This window comes from Strix aluco, chromosome 2 (genome assembly GCF_031877795.1).
Source record: "Strix aluco isolate bStrAlu1 chromosome 2, bStrAlu1.hap1, whole genome shotgun sequence".
NCBI lineage: Eukaryota > Metazoa > Chordata > Aves > Strigiformes > Strigidae > Strix > Strix aluco.
Window position 1 is genome coordinate 62,953,165 of NC_133932.1, and position 18,743 is coordinate 62,971,907.

The 18,743-nt window shown below is 41.5% G+C and overlaps 1 protein-coding gene across 2 annotated transcripts in view; it reads left to right on the top strand.

Annotated features, from left to right (window-relative positions):
- Window positions 1-18,743, top strand: part of SLC9A7 (solute carrier family 9 member A7) — a 77,031-nt gene that overhangs the window by 49,240 nt on the left and 9,048 nt on the right. Inside the window, exons 13-15 of one of the 2 annotated variants that reach the window (XM_074814978.1) lie at window positions 8,458-8,517; window positions 13,446-13,509; window positions 15,912-15,994. In XM_074814978.1, coding sequence (XP_074671079.1) covers window positions 8,458-8,517; window positions 13,446-13,509; window positions 15,912-15,994 — 207 coding nt within the window. The remainder of the gene's footprint in view (window positions 1-8,457; window positions 8,518-13,445; window positions 13,510-15,911; window positions 15,995-18,743) is intronic. The other variant, XM_074814979.1, reaches the window with a different exon arrangement.

Consider the following 18,743-nt stretch of genomic DNA (forward strand, 5'->3'; position numbering starts at 1 on the left):
ACCTGTGAAGATGGGTAAGCAGTGTGATTATAGCCATTTCTCTGGAAATACTGGCCAGTACTTGGTACTTCAGAGCTGCAAGCACCTTCGTATTTGAGGATACTTAACAACAGAAGTGCTAGAGAATAGTGAATCAATCATTGTTAAAGACCACATATGTTATTATTCAGTGAAAGTCTTGGCAGTTGGTGGGGAACAAAGGTAGATAGAGTGGAATTACAATATACACTGTACGAACTTTTCTGTGCATTTTTCTTACATAAATTATTTGTGCTTTCTGACACTTGATAGATTACTTTGTCTTTTGAATTGTGCTAACCAGAGTTTGTCTCCAATTGTCTTGTGATAGGATCGGAAAAAACAATCTTTGGTAAAACCAGTTTCAGTCTTTAGAAGAGCTGACCATTTTTAGGGACTCTTGCCACTTTTGGAAAACTTAAGTGAACTGCTTGTGGTAGTAGATAGCAGGTGCTTTCTAGGTTGAAAAAAAAAAAGATGGATAGGACTTTCAGAAATGTTTCTAAACTTTTCTCATTGAAGGCAGTACAATTCCAGCATGAGACAGTCATTACAGCAGTGATTTACAGTATCTTAGCTTTGTCTAACAGCACACATTGGGAAATCACAGTTTCCATTTTTTTGGTGCCAAACAAATGCACTTCTGTCCTTTAAAAGTGCATCATTTCCTTACATGCATCACTTCCTTACATGCAAGTTCTAGATGTTTGGCTAGCACACCAGAAAGAGGCATCACTTCCATGTAGTCAAGCTCTCTGAAGGTCATGTCACTAAGAACAGGTTATATAACACCTGGTGTGAAGTCAACAACAAAAATCAGTTCCAGTGCAGTTGTGTCATTAATGATCATGAGAGACAACATCATAATGATATTTCTAAGCCCAGCCTGACTGGTTTCTGTTCCTATGCCAGAGCTATATAATGCCTTTAACAAGATACCTGGAATAGGTACCACATGCAGCTTTCCATTAGGCAACTCTAGCAACAGGAGCAGATTTCTGTCTGATAGTGATATATAAGGAACAACTGTACTAATACACTTTGGCAAGTAGAGCAGGCCTGGTGTCTGCATAACCAGCAGTGTGCATAGACTGTGTGAGGCATGTGCTACCAGGGAGCAGGAGATGAGTTCTGGCCAGCAGCATGCAAGTAAGAATGCTTCTTGCAGTCTGCTTGCAGTGGCTGAGTGAAGCCTGCCAAGATCTGCCTGCAGCCTCTGTGCTGGCCAACATGAGGATATCTCTTGTCTGTGCTCCACTTGAGTGGGTTCCAAAGCATCTTCTGTGGTGTGGCTGCAACCAGGTCAATAAAACAGACTCTAACAGCTCTCATCATAGGCGCTGGCATCCTGACCCTTCTGCCCTGCTGCTTGCACCTTTTTTGTTGAGGGACTATATCCGGGTATTTCCTTCAAACCTTGTCATCCAGCAAGGGACAGGATGCGCTGCTGACCAACTAAGAGAAGAGGAATTGTGTTCAGTCTGCCTGTATCAGAAGGCAGCTTCTGAGTGCAGTCAACCATTACCTCTGCCACAGGGCTCCTTCAGTCATCAGCAGTAGGACAGGACTGAATTCTACCATGTGGCCCAGCTCCTGGCCAACTGGAAAATAGTTCTGAGGTAGCAATGCTTTCCCTATTTTGACTGTTATTTGTTTGGCATGGTTCACAGAAAAGAACGGTTAACTTCGCTATTAAGGGAAGGATATCATGTAAGCAAGGGAACTCTACATAGGAAGATTTTTAGAGAATTGCATGAGCCTGCCTACAGCTGCCTTGATAGGCACTGCACTAATGATGGAGACTGCACTTTTTGAGACCACATGAAATCAGATTTGTGCCAGCAGGTGGCAGCCGTGTGCAGATGATTGAGGATTAGAAACTTCGTTCTGGTAAAGTACCCTTTGTGATACGGCCCTTTCCACTGGAAAGCAAGAAGTCCTGTCATAGAATCATAGACTCGTTAAGGTTGGAAAAGACCTTTAAGATCATTGAGACTAACTGTTAACCTAACACTGCCAAGTCCACCACTAAATCATGTCCCTAAGTGCCATGTCTGCATGTCTTTTAAATACCTCCAGGGATGGTGACTCAACCACTTGCCTGGGCAACCTGTTCCAATGTTTGACAACCTTTTTGGTGAATAAATTTTGCCTATTATTCAATCTAAACCTCCCCTGGTGCAACTCGATGCCATTTCCTCTTGTCCTATCACTTGTTACTTGGGAAAAGAGACTGACACCCACCTTGCTACAACCTCCTTTCAGGTAGTTGAAAAAACCAATAAGGTCTCCCTTTATCCTTCTTTTCTCTAGGCTAAACAGCCCCAGTTCCCTCAGCTGCTCCTCATAAGACATGTGCTCTAGACCTTTCACCATCCTTGTTGCCCTTCTTTGGACATGTTCTAGCACCTCAATGTCTGTCTTGCAGTGAGGGGCCTTACCAGTGCTGAGTACATGGGGGACAATTACTTCCCTGTCCCTGCTGGCCACGCTGTTTCTGGTACTAGGCAGGATGCTATTGGCCTTCTTGGCCACCTGGGCACACTGATGGCTCATATTGAGCCAGCTGTTGACCAACACTCCCAGGTCCTTTTCTGCCAGGCAGCTTTCCAGCCACCCTTCCCCAAGCCTGTAGCGCTGCTGGGGGTTGTTGCGACCCAAGTGCAGGACCCAGCATTTAGCCTCACTGAACCTCATATAATTGGTGTTGGCCCATCGTTCCAGCCTGTCCAGATCCTTCTGTAGAGTCCTTTCCACCCCTCAAGCAGATCAACACTCCCACCCAACTTGGTGGCGTCTGTGGGAGCACTTGATCCCCTTGTCCAGATTGTTGATAAAGATATTAAATAGAACTGGCCCCAATACTGAGCCCTGGGGAATACCACTTGTGATCAGCCACCAACTGGACTTAACTCCATTCACCACCACTCCTTGGGCCTGGCCATCCAGCCAGTGAAGCATACGCCCATCCAAGTCATAAGCAGCCAGTTTTTCCAGGAGAATGCTGTGGGAAATGGTGTCAAAGGCTTTACCAAAGTCTTGGTAGGTAACATCCACAGCCTTTCTCTCATCCACTAAGTGGGTCATCTTGTCATAGGAGGAGATCAGGTTAGTCAAGCAGGATCTGTCTTTCATAAACCCATGCTGACTGGGCCTGATCTCCTGGTGGTCCTGTATATGCTGGGTGATGGTGCTTAAGATGATCAGCTCCATAACCTTTCCTGGCACCAAGGTCAGACTGACAGGCCTGTAGTTCCCCAGATACTCCTTCTGGCCTTTCTTGTAGATGGGTGTCACATTTGCTAACCTCCAGTCAACTGGGACCTCCACAGTTAGCCAGGACTGCTGACAAATGACTGAAAGTGTCTTGGTGAGCACTTCTGCCATCTCCCTCAGGACCCTTGGGTGGATCCCATCCAGCCCCATAGACTTGTGTGTGTCTAAGTGGTGTAGCAGGTTGCTAACCATTTCCCCTTGGATTATGGGGTCTTCATTCTGCTCCTTGTCCCTGTCTTCTAGCTCAGGGGGCTGGGTACCCGGAGAACAACTGGTCTTAATATGAAAGACTGAGGCAAAGGAGACATTAAGTACCTCAGGCTTTCCTCATACTTTGTCACTGTTTCCCCTCGCATCCAACAAAGGATAGAGATTCTCTTTAGCCCTTCTTTTATTGCTAACGTATTCATATAAACATTTTTATTGTTTTTTATGGCAGTAGCCAGGTTAAGTTCTAGCTGGGCTTCGGCCCTTCTAATTTTCTCTCTGCATAGCCTCATGACATCCTTGTAGTCCTCCTGAGTTGCCTGCCCCTTCTTCCAAAGGCCAAAAACTCTCCTTTCTTTCCTGAATTCCAGACAAAGCTCACTGTTCAGCCTGGCCGGTGGTCTTCCCTGCCAGCTTGTCTTTCAGCACATGGGGACGACCTGCTCCTGTGCCTTTAAGATTTCCTTCTTGAAGAACATCTAGCCTTCCTGGAGTCCTTTGCCCTTCAGGACTGCCTCCCAAGGGACTCTGTCAACCAGTCTCCTAAATAAGCCAAAGTCTGCTCTTTGGAAGTCCAAGGTGGCAGTTCTGCTGACCGCCCCCTCCTCACTTCTCTGAGAATTGGAAACTATCATTTCATGATCACTATGTCCAAGACTGCCACCAACCATCACATCACCCACAAGTCTGACCTTACAGATTTAGTAAAGGGTCAAATTGGTTTCCAGATGGATTTTAGAAATATGCTGCTTTTCTCTTTTCCACTGGGTAGAAAGTGATGGAAAAGGTAGGGAGGAGGAGATGAAGACGAGATGCTGTCCCAGTGCCTTGCTCAGCAGCACCATGTATAGGGCTGATGCAGTCCTGAGGCTGTGCAGTAGGAAACTTGTTCCTGGGGTAGCCTGGGATTCTTTCTGGGCCTTGGCACTTGCCCATTAAGTTAGATTTCAAGAGGCTGGAAATAACTAGTGCTCCCATACAGGACTATTTATCAGAGAAGAGGTTAAAAGATAAAAGGTGGCTTGCTTCCCAGATTAAGTGAAGGGACATAAGAAACTAATGCCATTTGTGCATTGGACTTAAATGTCAGGATTTGTGTGGACTCCTAAAAGTCCAGCTCTGGTGCGAAGTTCACACCAGTTGTATCCTGGTTGATTTTGGCTTTTGTGGAAGGAAAGCCATTACAAAGTCCTCATGAAGTAGTTGGCCTTGCTGTAGTGTGGAGGTGAGGAGAAGACAAGGGCCTGCTTTAACCAAGAGTTGACAAAGCCGATTGACCCTTTAGGCCGGTTTAGCTTGCCTGGTCATTGTGTGGCAGGGCAGCATTACTGTAATCCTGTGGTTACTGGTCTGCCCATTAGTGGGGTTTCTGGGTGGCTCCTTCAATAGTTCCTGTGGGCTGCAATGGGCTGGGATTCTTCCCTAGGAACTGCAGGTGCATGCCTGTAGTACTGGGCAAGTCAGAAGAGCTACGACAGACATCAACACCAAAGGGTCTTATTTCAGGTTGTGCCTGCATGATTTAACAGTACCAGAGAGCTGACTCTAGCCAAGACTTTTAAACCTGGCTTGGTACCACTGTGTTCATGGGGAGGCGATTGCGTGTGTGTGTGGAGCAATGCCTACACAAGGATCCAGAATTGCTTTGCTGTGGCTTAGAGGCAGAGCCACATGCTTCTGGCCGCACCATTAACTGCATGGCAATTGGGATGCGTGCTTTGTTCTTTACTTCTGGTGGTCCCTTCTGTCCCATTATATGAAATGTCTTAAAAATAAGTGGAGGATGGAGAGGCTGACATGAAAATTAAGTTTTGGTAAAATAAAAAGCAGTAAAAGGAGGAAAATAGGCAATAATGCCCTCTGCCTCCCCTTGATCTATTCTGAATGTCTCAAGTAATCAGAAGAGCAGGTATCTTTCCAGATAGGGTATGTTACCAGTGTACCAGGGTCCACCAATCAGACTTAAATGTACAGTTAAGCAGAGGACCTGTGGTTTGTAGCAGACTTAACTTTAGTTTACTGTTTAACTGGTTGGGAAAGTGAGGTCATGACAGCAAACTCTGAGTAAAAAATAATGGGGTCTTTAGATGCTTTTGGTTTCTGACACTTGATGCTGAACAAGTTAAATATTAACACCAGAAAGTGGTGCTAAAGCCGTGATGTCATGTATTTGAATTTCTTGGCTGTCTATGAGTGAGATGTATCCAAGCACGTGAGTGGTAAACAATTATACTTGTCTAGCACTAGATTTTTTTTTTTCTTAGAAACTAAAGCATGACTTGGATATTAAAAATACAGTCTCACCCTTTGAGACTAAAACAAAGAAGCAATTTCCTGCATGAAGTTTTAACAATTCCAGCTAACTCAAGAGCCCTGTAAATCAAAACCACTGGCAAAGTTCCTCTTTTCAGAAAAGTAGCTGACTTATCATTTCATTTATCTGTCACAGGAAAAAAGGGAACTCCGTTTGTATTGCAAAATAATGTTTTTTTCCATTTTTTCATTAGACGTTATTGACCTGGTTTTTTTCATGTTGAATGAAGCAACATGTAGCTTAATGCCTTCCTCTCCTTCATAATCTGTTTCATATCAGGAAGTTCATGTTTATTTTAATGAAGCCATTTCAATTACAGTTAGCAATCTTAAAGCATTATATATCTAAATTTAAAATATTTTAGGTGTCTGTCTGCCATAACAGTTAAAGTCTGCACAGACAATGCCAACTTAAATTTTTACTGCTTCATGTCTGACTTTACAAATACAACCATTTTAAGATCTTCCTATTTACTGTTTTGTTTGTTTTTTTTTTTCTTTAAATGAGCAAACTGAAAAAGAAATCTGGAAACACTAACTCTCACATAGCTTCTGTGTGAACTACCTAACTGTCTGGGATGGTGGCAAAACTGACAGCTTGGTGACAGTCTCAGGTTATACTCTATTATCTTACCCAGGGTGGTCCAACAATAAAATGTGCATTTCTTAAATACCATGTCTCAGTGTGCTGTGATGACAGGAGGCAAGTGTTGATGCTGAGATCCAGCCTTTTCTTATGTTCTGGACTGGAGTGGGGGATGTCTGATAAGTTACATCCTTCTGTTTTGCAGCCTGTTTCCATTATTCTACTACTTAAATCACTTCACTGTCTTCTAGCTGCTCTCTGCTGCCCTTGAAGGGCAGATGCACAGACACGGGTGCTGTACCTTGCCCTCTGTTGTGGGCTTTTTCCTTTTACCATATCTTTTTCTGCACTGTTTTCTCCAGTCATCTTTCCACATCTAGTTTCTCCCGTCTTCCTTCTTCTTTCCCAGTTTCTAGTTTCTCATCATCAATCTTGAATCTCTCAGTGCAGCCTCTGAACCTCCAGCCTTACCCCTCTGGGTCTTTCCCTTGGTAGGAAAGAGATTGCCTCCATTTTTGGATGTCTGGAAGTAAGCATGGGAGATACTTCCTTATCTCTGTTCTTGTGCTCTGAAACATAGCAATTCACACAGAGGAAAAAGTGTGGGGAAGGCCCAGACCCTGTAGGAGTTGGGTTAAGATATACCTAGAGTACATGGGTGATATGGATTTAACTGCCAAGCTCTGGCAAGCCTCAGCAGGCAGTTTCAGGAGTCATTATCTTTGTTAGGTCAAATAAAGAAATACCCAAAGGCATCGTAAAACCAACTTGAAACAACTTTTCCTAATTCCAGGGGTTTTTTTAGTGATTGGGTTTTGTTTTGTTTTAAAACGTGGTGGTGGGAATTATCTTCTTTCTCAGCCATCTTCCAAGAAACAGCTGAACTCTTCCAAAACAGCTAAAATTTTCCAAAAATGCTGCACTCATTATAGACATCTGGTAAAACTTCAGTATACTAACTTGGCAAAGATACAGCAAAGAGAAAAAAGTCATAGAAGGGAACTTATTGGGCAGTTTTAAATTTTATTTTTTTGCTGCATATGCAGAGCTGTCTCGGTGTTGACCTTTTGGAGCAGAGTGCTCTGACGTGGAGTGTATGTTGGTATGGGAGAAGAGCTATTGAACCAGGAATCCAAAATGAATCTCTCCAAAGTCTGGTATTTTCTTCAGCTTTCAAGGATTAGATAAGTGTGTGTTCTTTGTAGAACAAGCTATGGCCTTAAATATTTTGTTTGTCAAGATGTCAGCCTGCAATCAGAGTGTGTACACCTGCTCTTTGTAAAGTGAGGCTTCTGTGGATTGCTGATCATCTGGGGTTTTTATTTCACATAAGCAATATATAGTTCATGTAGCGTGCCTTCATGGAAAAACAGGAAAAATACCCTACACACTGCTAAGGAATTTACATAGAAAATACCAGAAACCAAGCATGCTTTCACTTGTGTTTTGCTTTTTTTAAAGTACAATTGAAAAAGGGAAGGCAGCGAGTAAAACCACACTCTTCTATGACTGGAGATTACTTATGTTAAAGATTGTTAGTCAATTGTTAGTTAAACCAAGAGAGTGATTTAGTATGTATTGCCAGTTGCTTTGGCCTGCTCTAAAACTAGGCAGTATTGATGGCCTCTTTGATACATGCATAGCTTCCTGTGATTACTCTTTCTAATGACTTTTTCTCTTTTAAACCATGTGCAGGTCCAAAATGGTAGGAATTGTCTTAGATCGGCTCTGTCTCTGTGTAGCAGCTCTCTTGAGAGTTACTGAATCTTAATTTTCTGGGTGAGGTAGCCTGTCATAAATACAGGAGTTTTGCCAGCCTGAATCTGAGAAAACGAAGAATATTACTGGACATCTCAATTATGAAGTGCTGGTTTGTTAATTTTGATGATTTTTGTCACTTTGTCATTGTTCTGCCATTCTTATTCTTGTGTGCTTTGTCTCTTTTTGATTGGGTAGGGGTTTTTTTTGTTGGTTTGCTTTGTTTTGCTAGGGAACTCTATAAAGCTACTGTCTCATGAGCATTTTGTCACTCATGTTGCATTCTTGTACTGTACCAGAGTTGGTGACCATGTTCCATCGGTGGAAGAGATGAGTGAAAGCCGCTGGCTGTATTTCAGGTGACACTGTGCTTTCCTTGATACCAAATTAACCTGATGCTTGGCTTTCTTAATCTTTATAACACAAAGTGTGTGTTTTTTCTATACTATGGCATGCTGCTGCTGCTTCTCCTTTTCTGCAGAGTGCCATAGATGTTCCTCAATTCTGAGTCTGTTATCTTCTGAGCTTGGAGAGTGTGCATCACACATCGTGTCTTTAGCTTAAAACAAACCCACAGAACACCACATCCTTTAACTCTGTGTATGGGTAACTAACGAAGCAAAATTAGCGTCTCTGGCCTGGGAAGACTTGAAAGCTGAGAAGTCATGGATGCAATCCTATGATCCTTAATCACATAGGTATTCTTAAGCATTCCTTGGGGTTATTTCGTACAACTGTTCAGGTTGGAAGGGACTTCACAGGTGATTTAACCCAGCCTCTTTGGGGATGTATTTTAAAAACTGACGGCTATCACATTGCTTTATAGGAAGATGCTAATAAGAGTGGAGATAAACCAGAATCCTAGTCTTCTCTGGTTGATGGTGTCTAGAACAGATACACGAATAGAGAGAGAAGAAAAAAACCAGAACCAAATCTTTAATTGGCAACTGTAGGAGAATGTGTGTTTGTATGTACGTGTTTGTGTATGTATGTATATAAATATATACAGAATATTTATGTAAAGAAAACTCTTTGGGATGGGGCAATAGGAAGTTTCTCAGGCATCCTGTCACACTTGAAGGTTCCTAGCAAACTACTAAATTTGCCAGAGATGCAGTACATTAGCTTGTACAGAGAATCTAAGAACTATTACCTATTGCAGTCATTCTTGGCTGTTGCCATAGTAATTACATATACTAGAATGTAATAAAGCCTGGTATTTTGGTAATTTGTCATCAATGTATTGCAAGGCCTTGAAAAGGTCTTTGAAGTATCAGAAGAAATGGCTCCACCCATTTAAAATGACATAGTGGAGAACTTGAAGTTGTTCTATCTGGCTTCTTTTTTTACCATTCCTTTCCATACATTTAGTTTTGAATTTGTTTTCCACCCTTTTCTACCAGACTGTTTAAATTACTGAATTATGTATAAGCTCAGCATTTGAGGGATCAAATCTGAGTAACTGCTCTCCTATGTGTGATGCTGGAGTTGTAGCTGTAGAATAAGGCGCAAGAAGGTAAGGAGTCAGTTAAGAGCAGAAACGCAGTGCTTTGGTATTGGATATTAGGAGCTCAATGGTAGTCCCTTTATTACAGAGTTCCTAAAGCATGAAAAGCCTTTTATGCCTTAAAAACAAAAAATATTTTAATTAGAGGAGAGTGAAGAAATATACTTCAATTAGATTAATTTTTACTGTAGCATGCTCTTGTCTACAGATTCCATTAAACCTCCCAAGGCAGAAATATAGATGGCTGAACTTTATGTACTGTCTGTACTAAAGTATTAAGGTATTGATCAAATACCAAATTGATGCCAGTGGGGGGAATAGGTGAATTTTTCACTGGTTTTGGGGTATGTGTGTATTCTTATAGCTGAAAGACTGCTCATATTCTTTATCTGACATCTGCTTTTGGGTAGTTATTTATTTGAATTGCTACTGTACACCCTCAGGGAATCCACACACAACTGCTGCGATGAGCTTTCAGAAAGGGTGGAGGGGAAAATGAAGATCCTTGCTGTCATCTGCACTGCCTTGGCCTTGGCTGTCCTGCAGCCAGCGTGCCCCTCAGTCCCCATCACATAGACTGTGCCTCTTCAGCAAAACACTGCTTTCAGCCAGAGCTTGCTCACCTGCCTTTCTGCTGGGGGGTTTGAGCAAAGCACCAGAGTCATTAGCAAGGCTACCCTCTCTGTGCACCTGATCTCTGAGAGGGGATGGGCATAAATCAATCCAGTAATAATTTTTCTTAATTTAAAAACTGGTCAAATAAATGAGAACTGATACTGGCCTTTACAGCACATTTAAATTACAGGAAGCTCTTTAAATGTACTTAAGGATGTGAGATGGAATTTTTTTTTTTTCTTTTGACTAGCAGAAAAAAATCATGTTAAAGACATACATGCATCAGCTTTACTTGTACTTTTAATTATGGAAGTAGTTAAGTGAGGATGAAGTAACTAGATGCTTTCTGTGCATCTCTTCACTGTAAAGTAGGTTGGAAGAGACTTGACTGTGTTTTGCTATTGTTTTGTTTCAGGTGATAAAGATGAGGCTTTCTTAGAAATTTGGGGGCAGGGCCTGCAAAAACATGATGTTTGTCGTGAGACCAGGATGTATATACCTTGAAACTTAAACAGGCAGACTTGCAACATAAAAATAAAGCTTCCTATACAATTCATGCTAGAGTAGAGGATAAGAGACACAGTATGCTACAAAAAGTCATGGGAATTCAAAATAGTAATGTATTTTGTGTTAATCTGTGAACTGAAGAACACACTTTGAAACATGAACATAAAAAAAAGTGATTTATAGAAAAGAATTAATTAGAAATATTCCAAATATAAACTCATCTGAAGAATAACTTGGAAAAAAAATTAAAAATGGACAAGTCTGTGTCTATGTACTATTCCAATATTGAAAGAAATGTCTGTAGTAAGAATTTTTTTCTACAAGTTGAACTGTTTTAACAGAGAAAAGCTCTCTTTTTTTCCTCTTCATTCAGCACAACAGTGAGCCCAAACACCTGGCCCGTGATGTACTATAACTTTTCATTGAACAGTATGGTCATCCTGCTTTGGCCTTCCCCTGAGACCCCTTCCCCTGCCTAAGGGTAGTTAAAATCCCCAAAACAAATGCATAACCTTTTAAGACAAGTAAAAGCGGATATGTTCGAATTGTTTGGTTTTCTTATGTACTATGAATGAGTAGTCCAATGAGTTAAAACTATTTAGGGAATGCGAGCTATGTTCATCTGGAACGAGCTTCTTGAACTCCCCATAGATATTGCCAGCTGCACAGCTAACACAAGCGTGGTTACCGTGCACAGTGCATTGAACCTCCCCAATGTGCAGCTGGAGTTTGGAGAGCCACAAATCTTTTTCTTTTATTTTTGTGTGTATTTATAAAGGAATGTGCAATTGTATACATATTGCCATACTGCACGGATTTCCTGACGTTGCTTGTCAGCTTGATGAATGAGACTTCATTAGGTAACGAGCTTGTCTGCAGAAAACCCTTCTTATCATGCCTTCACTGCTTAGTGATAGCCTAAGCAGTAACACCTAAGCCCTTGTAACCTTTCAGAGCTCTTTTGTGTGGCATTTTATTTTAGCATGTGTTACAATCCAGTATCCAATCTGTCTGTCCAGTGTTCCCTTAAACTGGTGAAGCTTTTTTAGTCTTGAAGCAGGTCAGTGCCAATGAATTCCCAGGCTAATGTGCCTAAGGGTTAAGATGACTCTGTATGTGGAAAAAGGAAGTGATGAGGAAAGAAAAGAGACTCAGGAAAAAACCCAAGCAGTGGACTGGGTCAGCACTAGCTTTATACGAGGCTGCTGCAGGCTGTCTTTGAGTGGCCTCCTGGATTTTCCCTGAACTACATTAGGTCATGTGAGGCCTTGGATTGGCTATGAGTCCACAAGGTTGACTTAAAACTTTAGTTCAATGCCCTCTTTTCTTATTCTATTGTTCTATTAGAAAGTGCTGCCCTGGAAGTTATTTGAAGGTGTTCCCTTTTAGTTTAATCCATACCATATTCTGTGCCTGACAGTAAATCATGTCCGAATCACTGGTTGCCTTATACAGGCACATGTCCCTGGGACGCACAAATGATATGGATTAACCAGCAAGGTTCTGTTGGTTTCTGGTGATCCTCAGGGATGTTGCATAAACACCATGGCTAGAAATAGCTGACACAAAGCCGAAGTAACAAAGAAATTGCACTAAACCACCTCAGTCACTTCCAAGAGAGGGGAAATGAAGAATTTAGCCATTTCAGACAATGTTTTTGTTATTCCATGTGTTTTCCTACACTTATTATGCAACATGGTAGGACTGAAACTCAACACGTTTGAGACTGACAGTCTTACCCAACATTTGAGGTTGAAAGTTTAGGTTCTACAGGAGAGCACAGAGATTAAGGTATGAATAGGATTTAAAACTAGACAAGTCTAATCTTAACAAATAGCTACCCCCAAAACAGACCAGAAAAACCTGAATGTAATTATAAGGATTAAATACCCATCTTGGATAGGAGCACTATGTGAAAGGACGGGTATGTAATAAGATGCTCGTTAACTATGCAAAAGCGAGTAGACAGTTTCTTATTAACATATTATTCTGTAACCATCCACCACCTCATACAGACCCTCCCTCACTCAGATGGGAAGCTGTACTAGACAGACCACTTGTTAATTCACTGTGGCTGTGTTGTATTGGGTGAATGAGACTTGCAGCAAATTAATGAGTCTTTATAAAGTATTTTTGTTGTTTCACACAGTGCATTAAAACCTGGTGTGTGTGTGACTTTTTAAAAGTGCATATTTGAGCAATTCTCAGGCTTATCTGGCAGCTAAGTTACTTGCTGTGTCAAATATTTGGGCTGGGCTTATCCTTAGTCTCTGGTTTCTTGCTGCTGGACATGAGGGATGTTCTCAGCTGAAGAGGATGTCGCCCACAGTTCACTTTTTAAGCCAAAAATAGTACTTGCCAATGTCCTAAAAGAATTGGCAACAAAGGTAAGCAGTTAAAGTTGATGCTGAGATGGAGTTAAAGCTTTTATCTACAGGTAGTTGCTGCTTGAGTGAAAAAAATCTTGTTTATAGCCTTGTAACTGCAGGGAAATAATGGACAGCTCTTCCTCAAACTATTCCTCAAACTATTCTTATAACCTCTCTGAACATAGCTTTGCTGGGTGCTTAAAGTGCTTTTAAAATTCATTCTGCCCAACTTACAGCATTTGCAACCCTCAGTAACACCACTTGCTTTGTTTTCCTAATGTTTCTGTAGGGTTGGGGTTGACCCAGATCAGGATCCTCCACCTACTAATGACAGCTTTCAAGTCTTACAAGGAGTAAGTAATTACATAACTTCTGTGCATGCATAAAACCTTTCTCTCCTAGCTGGCAAGTCAGTAATGCATTTTACTTTATAATATTCAAGCAATGACCACCAAAAAACATTCTGTGGTTTTGGGTGTAATGCTGCAGCATTCAAATTTTTGTTGTATACATGTATATAAAAGGCATCAAAAACCTTCCTAAATCCACTAATACACTCTATTTAACAGTGTGGTTTCCTCTTCCCCCACCCATCCAACGTGCTTGCTTTTAACATGCTTACAGCATAAACAGTGCTTCCCAAGACTGATCCAGAGATAATTCTCTTCTGATCAATAAATGATACCAAATTTTGGCATTTGGACTTGCTTAGAATCAAAGATTAAGTTCACTAATCTAATCTCAGCTCCTGTATACTGTACCACAAGCCAGTTGGATCTTGCCTTTACTACCTACCACCTGTATGAGGCAAAAGGAGCACTGGAAAATTGTCATTTGTATTCAGCGAACTGTTGCTGTGAATCTTTAGTGCAGCTTTCTACACATCAGTAACAACCCAAGAGTTGACATTTTTCCCTGCAACATGCTATTGGCAAACAAGACTATCAAAAGAATGTTGTTCACAGCAGAACAGTTTTCCTCATAAACTGAGTGAATTCACAGGAGTGAAAGGTCTGGAAAAAAAAAAAAACAAACAACCCAACGTTTCCTGAGGCTTAACTGGGAGCTTCCTCTGTCCAGACCTTAGTTTACACTCTCCCAGAGTACTGCTTGACACTAATTGTTCAGTAGCACAACTGGTTGCTTATGTAGGAACCTGCTAGAGGAAGTTGAATGACAAGAAAGACAGATGGCTTTGAACCCAGAGGATGCTTAGGGTGCCAGTGTGTGAACTCTGCTTTGTAAACCTCAGGTTGTATGATGATGGTGTCAGGCTTTTTTTTTTTTAGGTCACAGGTTGTACAGATAAGAGTTACTTGCTCAGGAAGCATCTCTTTTATTGCAGAAACTGCATTAGGCATCTCTGTTCTTTGTAGAAGCCTGTGTCCAGCGCACAAAATAGATTCTGAAATGGTGGGTTTGGGTGCCAAAAAGGGTGAACTTGGTTTTTATCTATCTGGAAGCAACTAGAAGGCCTCAAAACACCTTTTATGATGAAGGCCACAGTTACTGCATAAAAACAAGGTTAGGAAGTGGTATCATGGTAAGATGACTTTGGCCAGTTCAGACTGAGCTTGTCAGTATTTGAGGGATTGCTTTAACAGGAAACAGAGCATGGGTATTCTGTTTTCATTCAGTGTCTGGATGGAAATATCTTGTTTGCTTTTTTCCCATGTAAGCATAAAGCATTTACCCATTTGTTTCCCTCTTTAGCTGTGCATTGCATTCCTAATGGAGTCCATAAGTCAGTTTCCTTTGGATTCCTCTTTCTTTCACCAAGCCAAGATTAGCAGCGTGTCATAGTTAAAGAAAATATATCAGTTGGGATGGGGGGGTGAAAACATACTAAGCTTTAACTCTTGGTGGATCATGGATTTTCTGCAGATCAGAAGTACACAGGGCAATTCTGTCTTGTTCTTTTCCAGTAGTTTGGAAGATGATTCATACAAGGCGTTCTCACTTAATCTGTTTTCCTGTGTTTAACTTTGGTCTCTGGCCAAAAAAAAAAACCCAAAACCAAAACACCCAAAAAACCAAAAGAGTAACAAAAGTAAAAACAAATGCAGCTGCAGACCAGCTGGTGGAATGACTTGCTGCACAGCTAGTAAAGGGATTATATTTAACACTTAGCACTTCTAAGGTTGATCTAGCACTTCAGAAATTTGCCTGACCTTCCTCAGTTGTGATTTTATATGGATTCCCTATTAAGCATGTTTCTTTTAAGCATGTTTCATCAGGTTTGTGAGAGTTTATCAGGTATGGTAAATTCCCTTGTTCTTCCAAGGAAGCAATAGGCTGAAGGAAAGAACATCACGTAGACCTAGAGTTAAGGAAGCCAACCAAGCAATGAATAGGGATCAGTCTCAGTTATTCTAGTATATTTATTTGGGGAGGGGGATGGGGATGAGACATCCATGAGGCTTATTTGTCAGTTTTGGACTTATTTCTGTATCCATTACTGCACTAACTCTGTGATAAGCTTTTAGACTCAAGGGAACTTGGTGGTAGAGGGCTCGTTAAGGTAACTTGAGGGTAATGAAGAGGGCCTACTTCTTCTCTGCAGTCATTTCTGGTCTTCCTAGGGGAAGTAACCTTCTCAGTATAAGCATGTCTCTAAATAGCTTTCTGCAGTCCAAGTACAGTATTGAAGTAATTTAGTTTTTTTGGACAGGACATTATAACATGAATGATTGGAATGTATGATTTGTTTTTTTTCCTGCCTGAAATAATTGAATATGTTTTATCTTATTTTTAGGATGGCCCAGATTCTGAAAGAAGGAACAGGACAAAGCAGGAAAGTGCTTGGCTTTTCAGGCTATGGTATAGCTTTGACCATAAGTATCCTTTTGAAAACAAAGCTTAGCTTCAAGGCATGCAAAGTTCACTTTTTTCCCTTTCCATATACCCATATGTAGCCTTAAGCACTTGAGAGTCAAACAGGAGAAAGATCAAGTATTTGACAGGTTCAAGGCACAGAACTGATGCTTGAACTTGCTGACTCAAAAGATGGACTTTTCCTTTCTCCAATGCGTGGTATGTCACACTTGCTGGAGGACAGAAACCAGTCAGTTCTAGGAGCTGGATGAATTTCCTTCCTAAACAGTAAGACGGCCAATTAACTATTTCAGATCCTCTGGTTTTTTTCCATTAATCTGTTCTCATCTTAACTGATGCTCATAGCACAAACTAGTTCATTGTACATGTCTAAGCCCTGACTCATTGCTCTGAAGAGCCATCTGCTTTTGTGATGAAGTCCTTTTTGGAAACCCATCACTGATATGGGAAGTTCTGGAACTAAAAATCTATGTGTGATCCAGATTATTCCCTTTTCTATACCCAGAACTTCCTATGGGTGTTAAAGCAGAGAGTGTCCTTGTGTGTATACAGTACTGTACAACTTTTCTGATGCTGTTATACTACTTAGCCTTGTTTAAACTTCTGAGCAATTTTTGTGTAGCTGTCCTGTCTTTCATGCTTGTGTTTTTTTAACCTACTTTGCATATTCTTAATCAGTATGTCATACAGGTGCCCTTCCTTTAACAGCTTACACTCACTTCATGGAAAATGGCAAAGATAATCTTGTGGTCATGACAAGTCACTTATACCCAGAAATCCAAAGAAGTTTCAGATATTGATTCCTAGTAATCTCTGGGGCAGTTAAATATATGTAAATACCTGTGACAGGGCCTTAATCTTGTTGCAGCTTGCATCTGAGAAGTGAGTCTTTTCACTGGTGTCTGGGCCATTGGTTGATGAGAGGTTGCTGGCCTGGTTGGAGCACAGTAGCTTCCTTCCATGTCTGTTGACCCCACCACACACAAACCCAACACACTTGTGCATCAAGATTTCCCACCCAGGGAAACCCAGGTACAGTGTTGAAAGCATTCAGATCCTAATAGCACTTGCCTGTTAGGATAAAATCTGTTTGTGATTGATGCTTTCAGATGCAGTAGTATTGGGCCAAAGCCGAGAAGGGAGTGTGTGTGCGTGTTTAAATACTCATAAATGTTAGTAATTTCAAGTTAACCCTTTGAGTTGTCGTGGCTGGTGTCAAAAGTATGTTGAGGTCAATTTTTGTTCTTTAAAAAAAAAAAAAAAATAGACTTCTGTAGTAAGATCATGGAAGGATCTGGCTGTGGCTGACTGCTTCTTTTTCGTCTTTTTAAGAAGGAAGCAGAGTTATCCTCTTTCCCTGCCTTTTCAAAAGGGATGTGCCTGATGAACAAAGGAGTAGTTGGCAGTGCTGACTTCCCCTCGGCTGACGCTAGCACAAGTGCAGTGCCCAGCAGCTGCAGCAAGGGCAGGGAGGGGGGTGTGGGAAGTGCTAGGTGAAAATGACAGCTTAATTAGCTGTTTTTCAGTGGTGACTGTCTTTAGGGTAGGTTTTTGTGAAGTTTGCCACGGAAACAGACATCCAGAGGCAGAAATGTCTTACTGTCTCTTAGAGGTAAAATTTTGCTCCTTCTGTTGTAAGGAGGCATTCAGATAAACATCAGCTGGGTGGGCTTAAATTGCACGTAAGGGATGACCTTTAGAATTGCCACTTCTGTACCCGTGGCTAAATGTCAAAGTATTTTTTGCTGATGCATTCACTTGGTTTGTGGATAGAAAGGCAGATTATATCAAAATTCACTCTTTGCAAGGGAGCTTAACTTGAAAAAGATGCGAGTAAGATGCAACTGGCAGTGTGCTCCAACGCTGGCTATTGCCTGCAGAGCTCTGTGGAGGGATAACCAGGAGCTTCATTCTTGTGGAGCACAGAGTTCATTCAATGTCATGGGCTGTTCCCTAGGTTTACCCACAATTGTTAAACATGAAGAAAACGGCAACTTCCATGAAGTACCACATGTCTTCTACTGGCTTTGTTTTATTACTGGTGCCTGTGTGCCACAAGGCAATATGGAAGCTGGTAGATTAGTGTAAGGGTGAAGAGTTTATTTCTTTCCAGGACTGGGTGTAGCTGCACTGTTACTGAAGGAGGGAAGGAGGAAACATAACTCTGCAGTGGCATAATCATGCCATTATATGTTCAAGTAAACATGCTGTGCCAGGCCCTGCTAAAGGGGAGGGATACATCTCTGCTAAAACAGCCCCTTTTTAACCCTACTCTTTCCCCTAAGCACATTGATCTGTTGAGAGGATCAGGGAAACAGTTATACTCACGAATGGACTTGATTCTCTCTGTGCTTAGAGACCTAAGAAAGTAACTAGAATACCTGCAATATATATTTACATTTAAAATAATCAAACTGACTTCAACCAACCAACAAAAAAAAAAAACCCAACCCAGCCCAAAACCCTGTGGCCCTGCTTTCAGACAATGTTTGGAAGCCTTAGCACTCTCCTCCTGAGCTCTGTTCTTGTGCCAGTCAAGATCAGCATGCTGCTCTGTAGCAGGGGCACCTTTTTTGACTCCTGAGCATTTCCTCAGGAATATCATTGGTCTAGAGTACTAGTGTGAACAAATATGGATTTACCTGGGGACAGACCTATGAAAGGAGGTGTAAAGACACCTTCCTTTCCCACCCCCATGCCTCCTCAGTGTAATCTAGGTAGTGTTCTTTCCTTTCACACTGTGTTAGGTGGT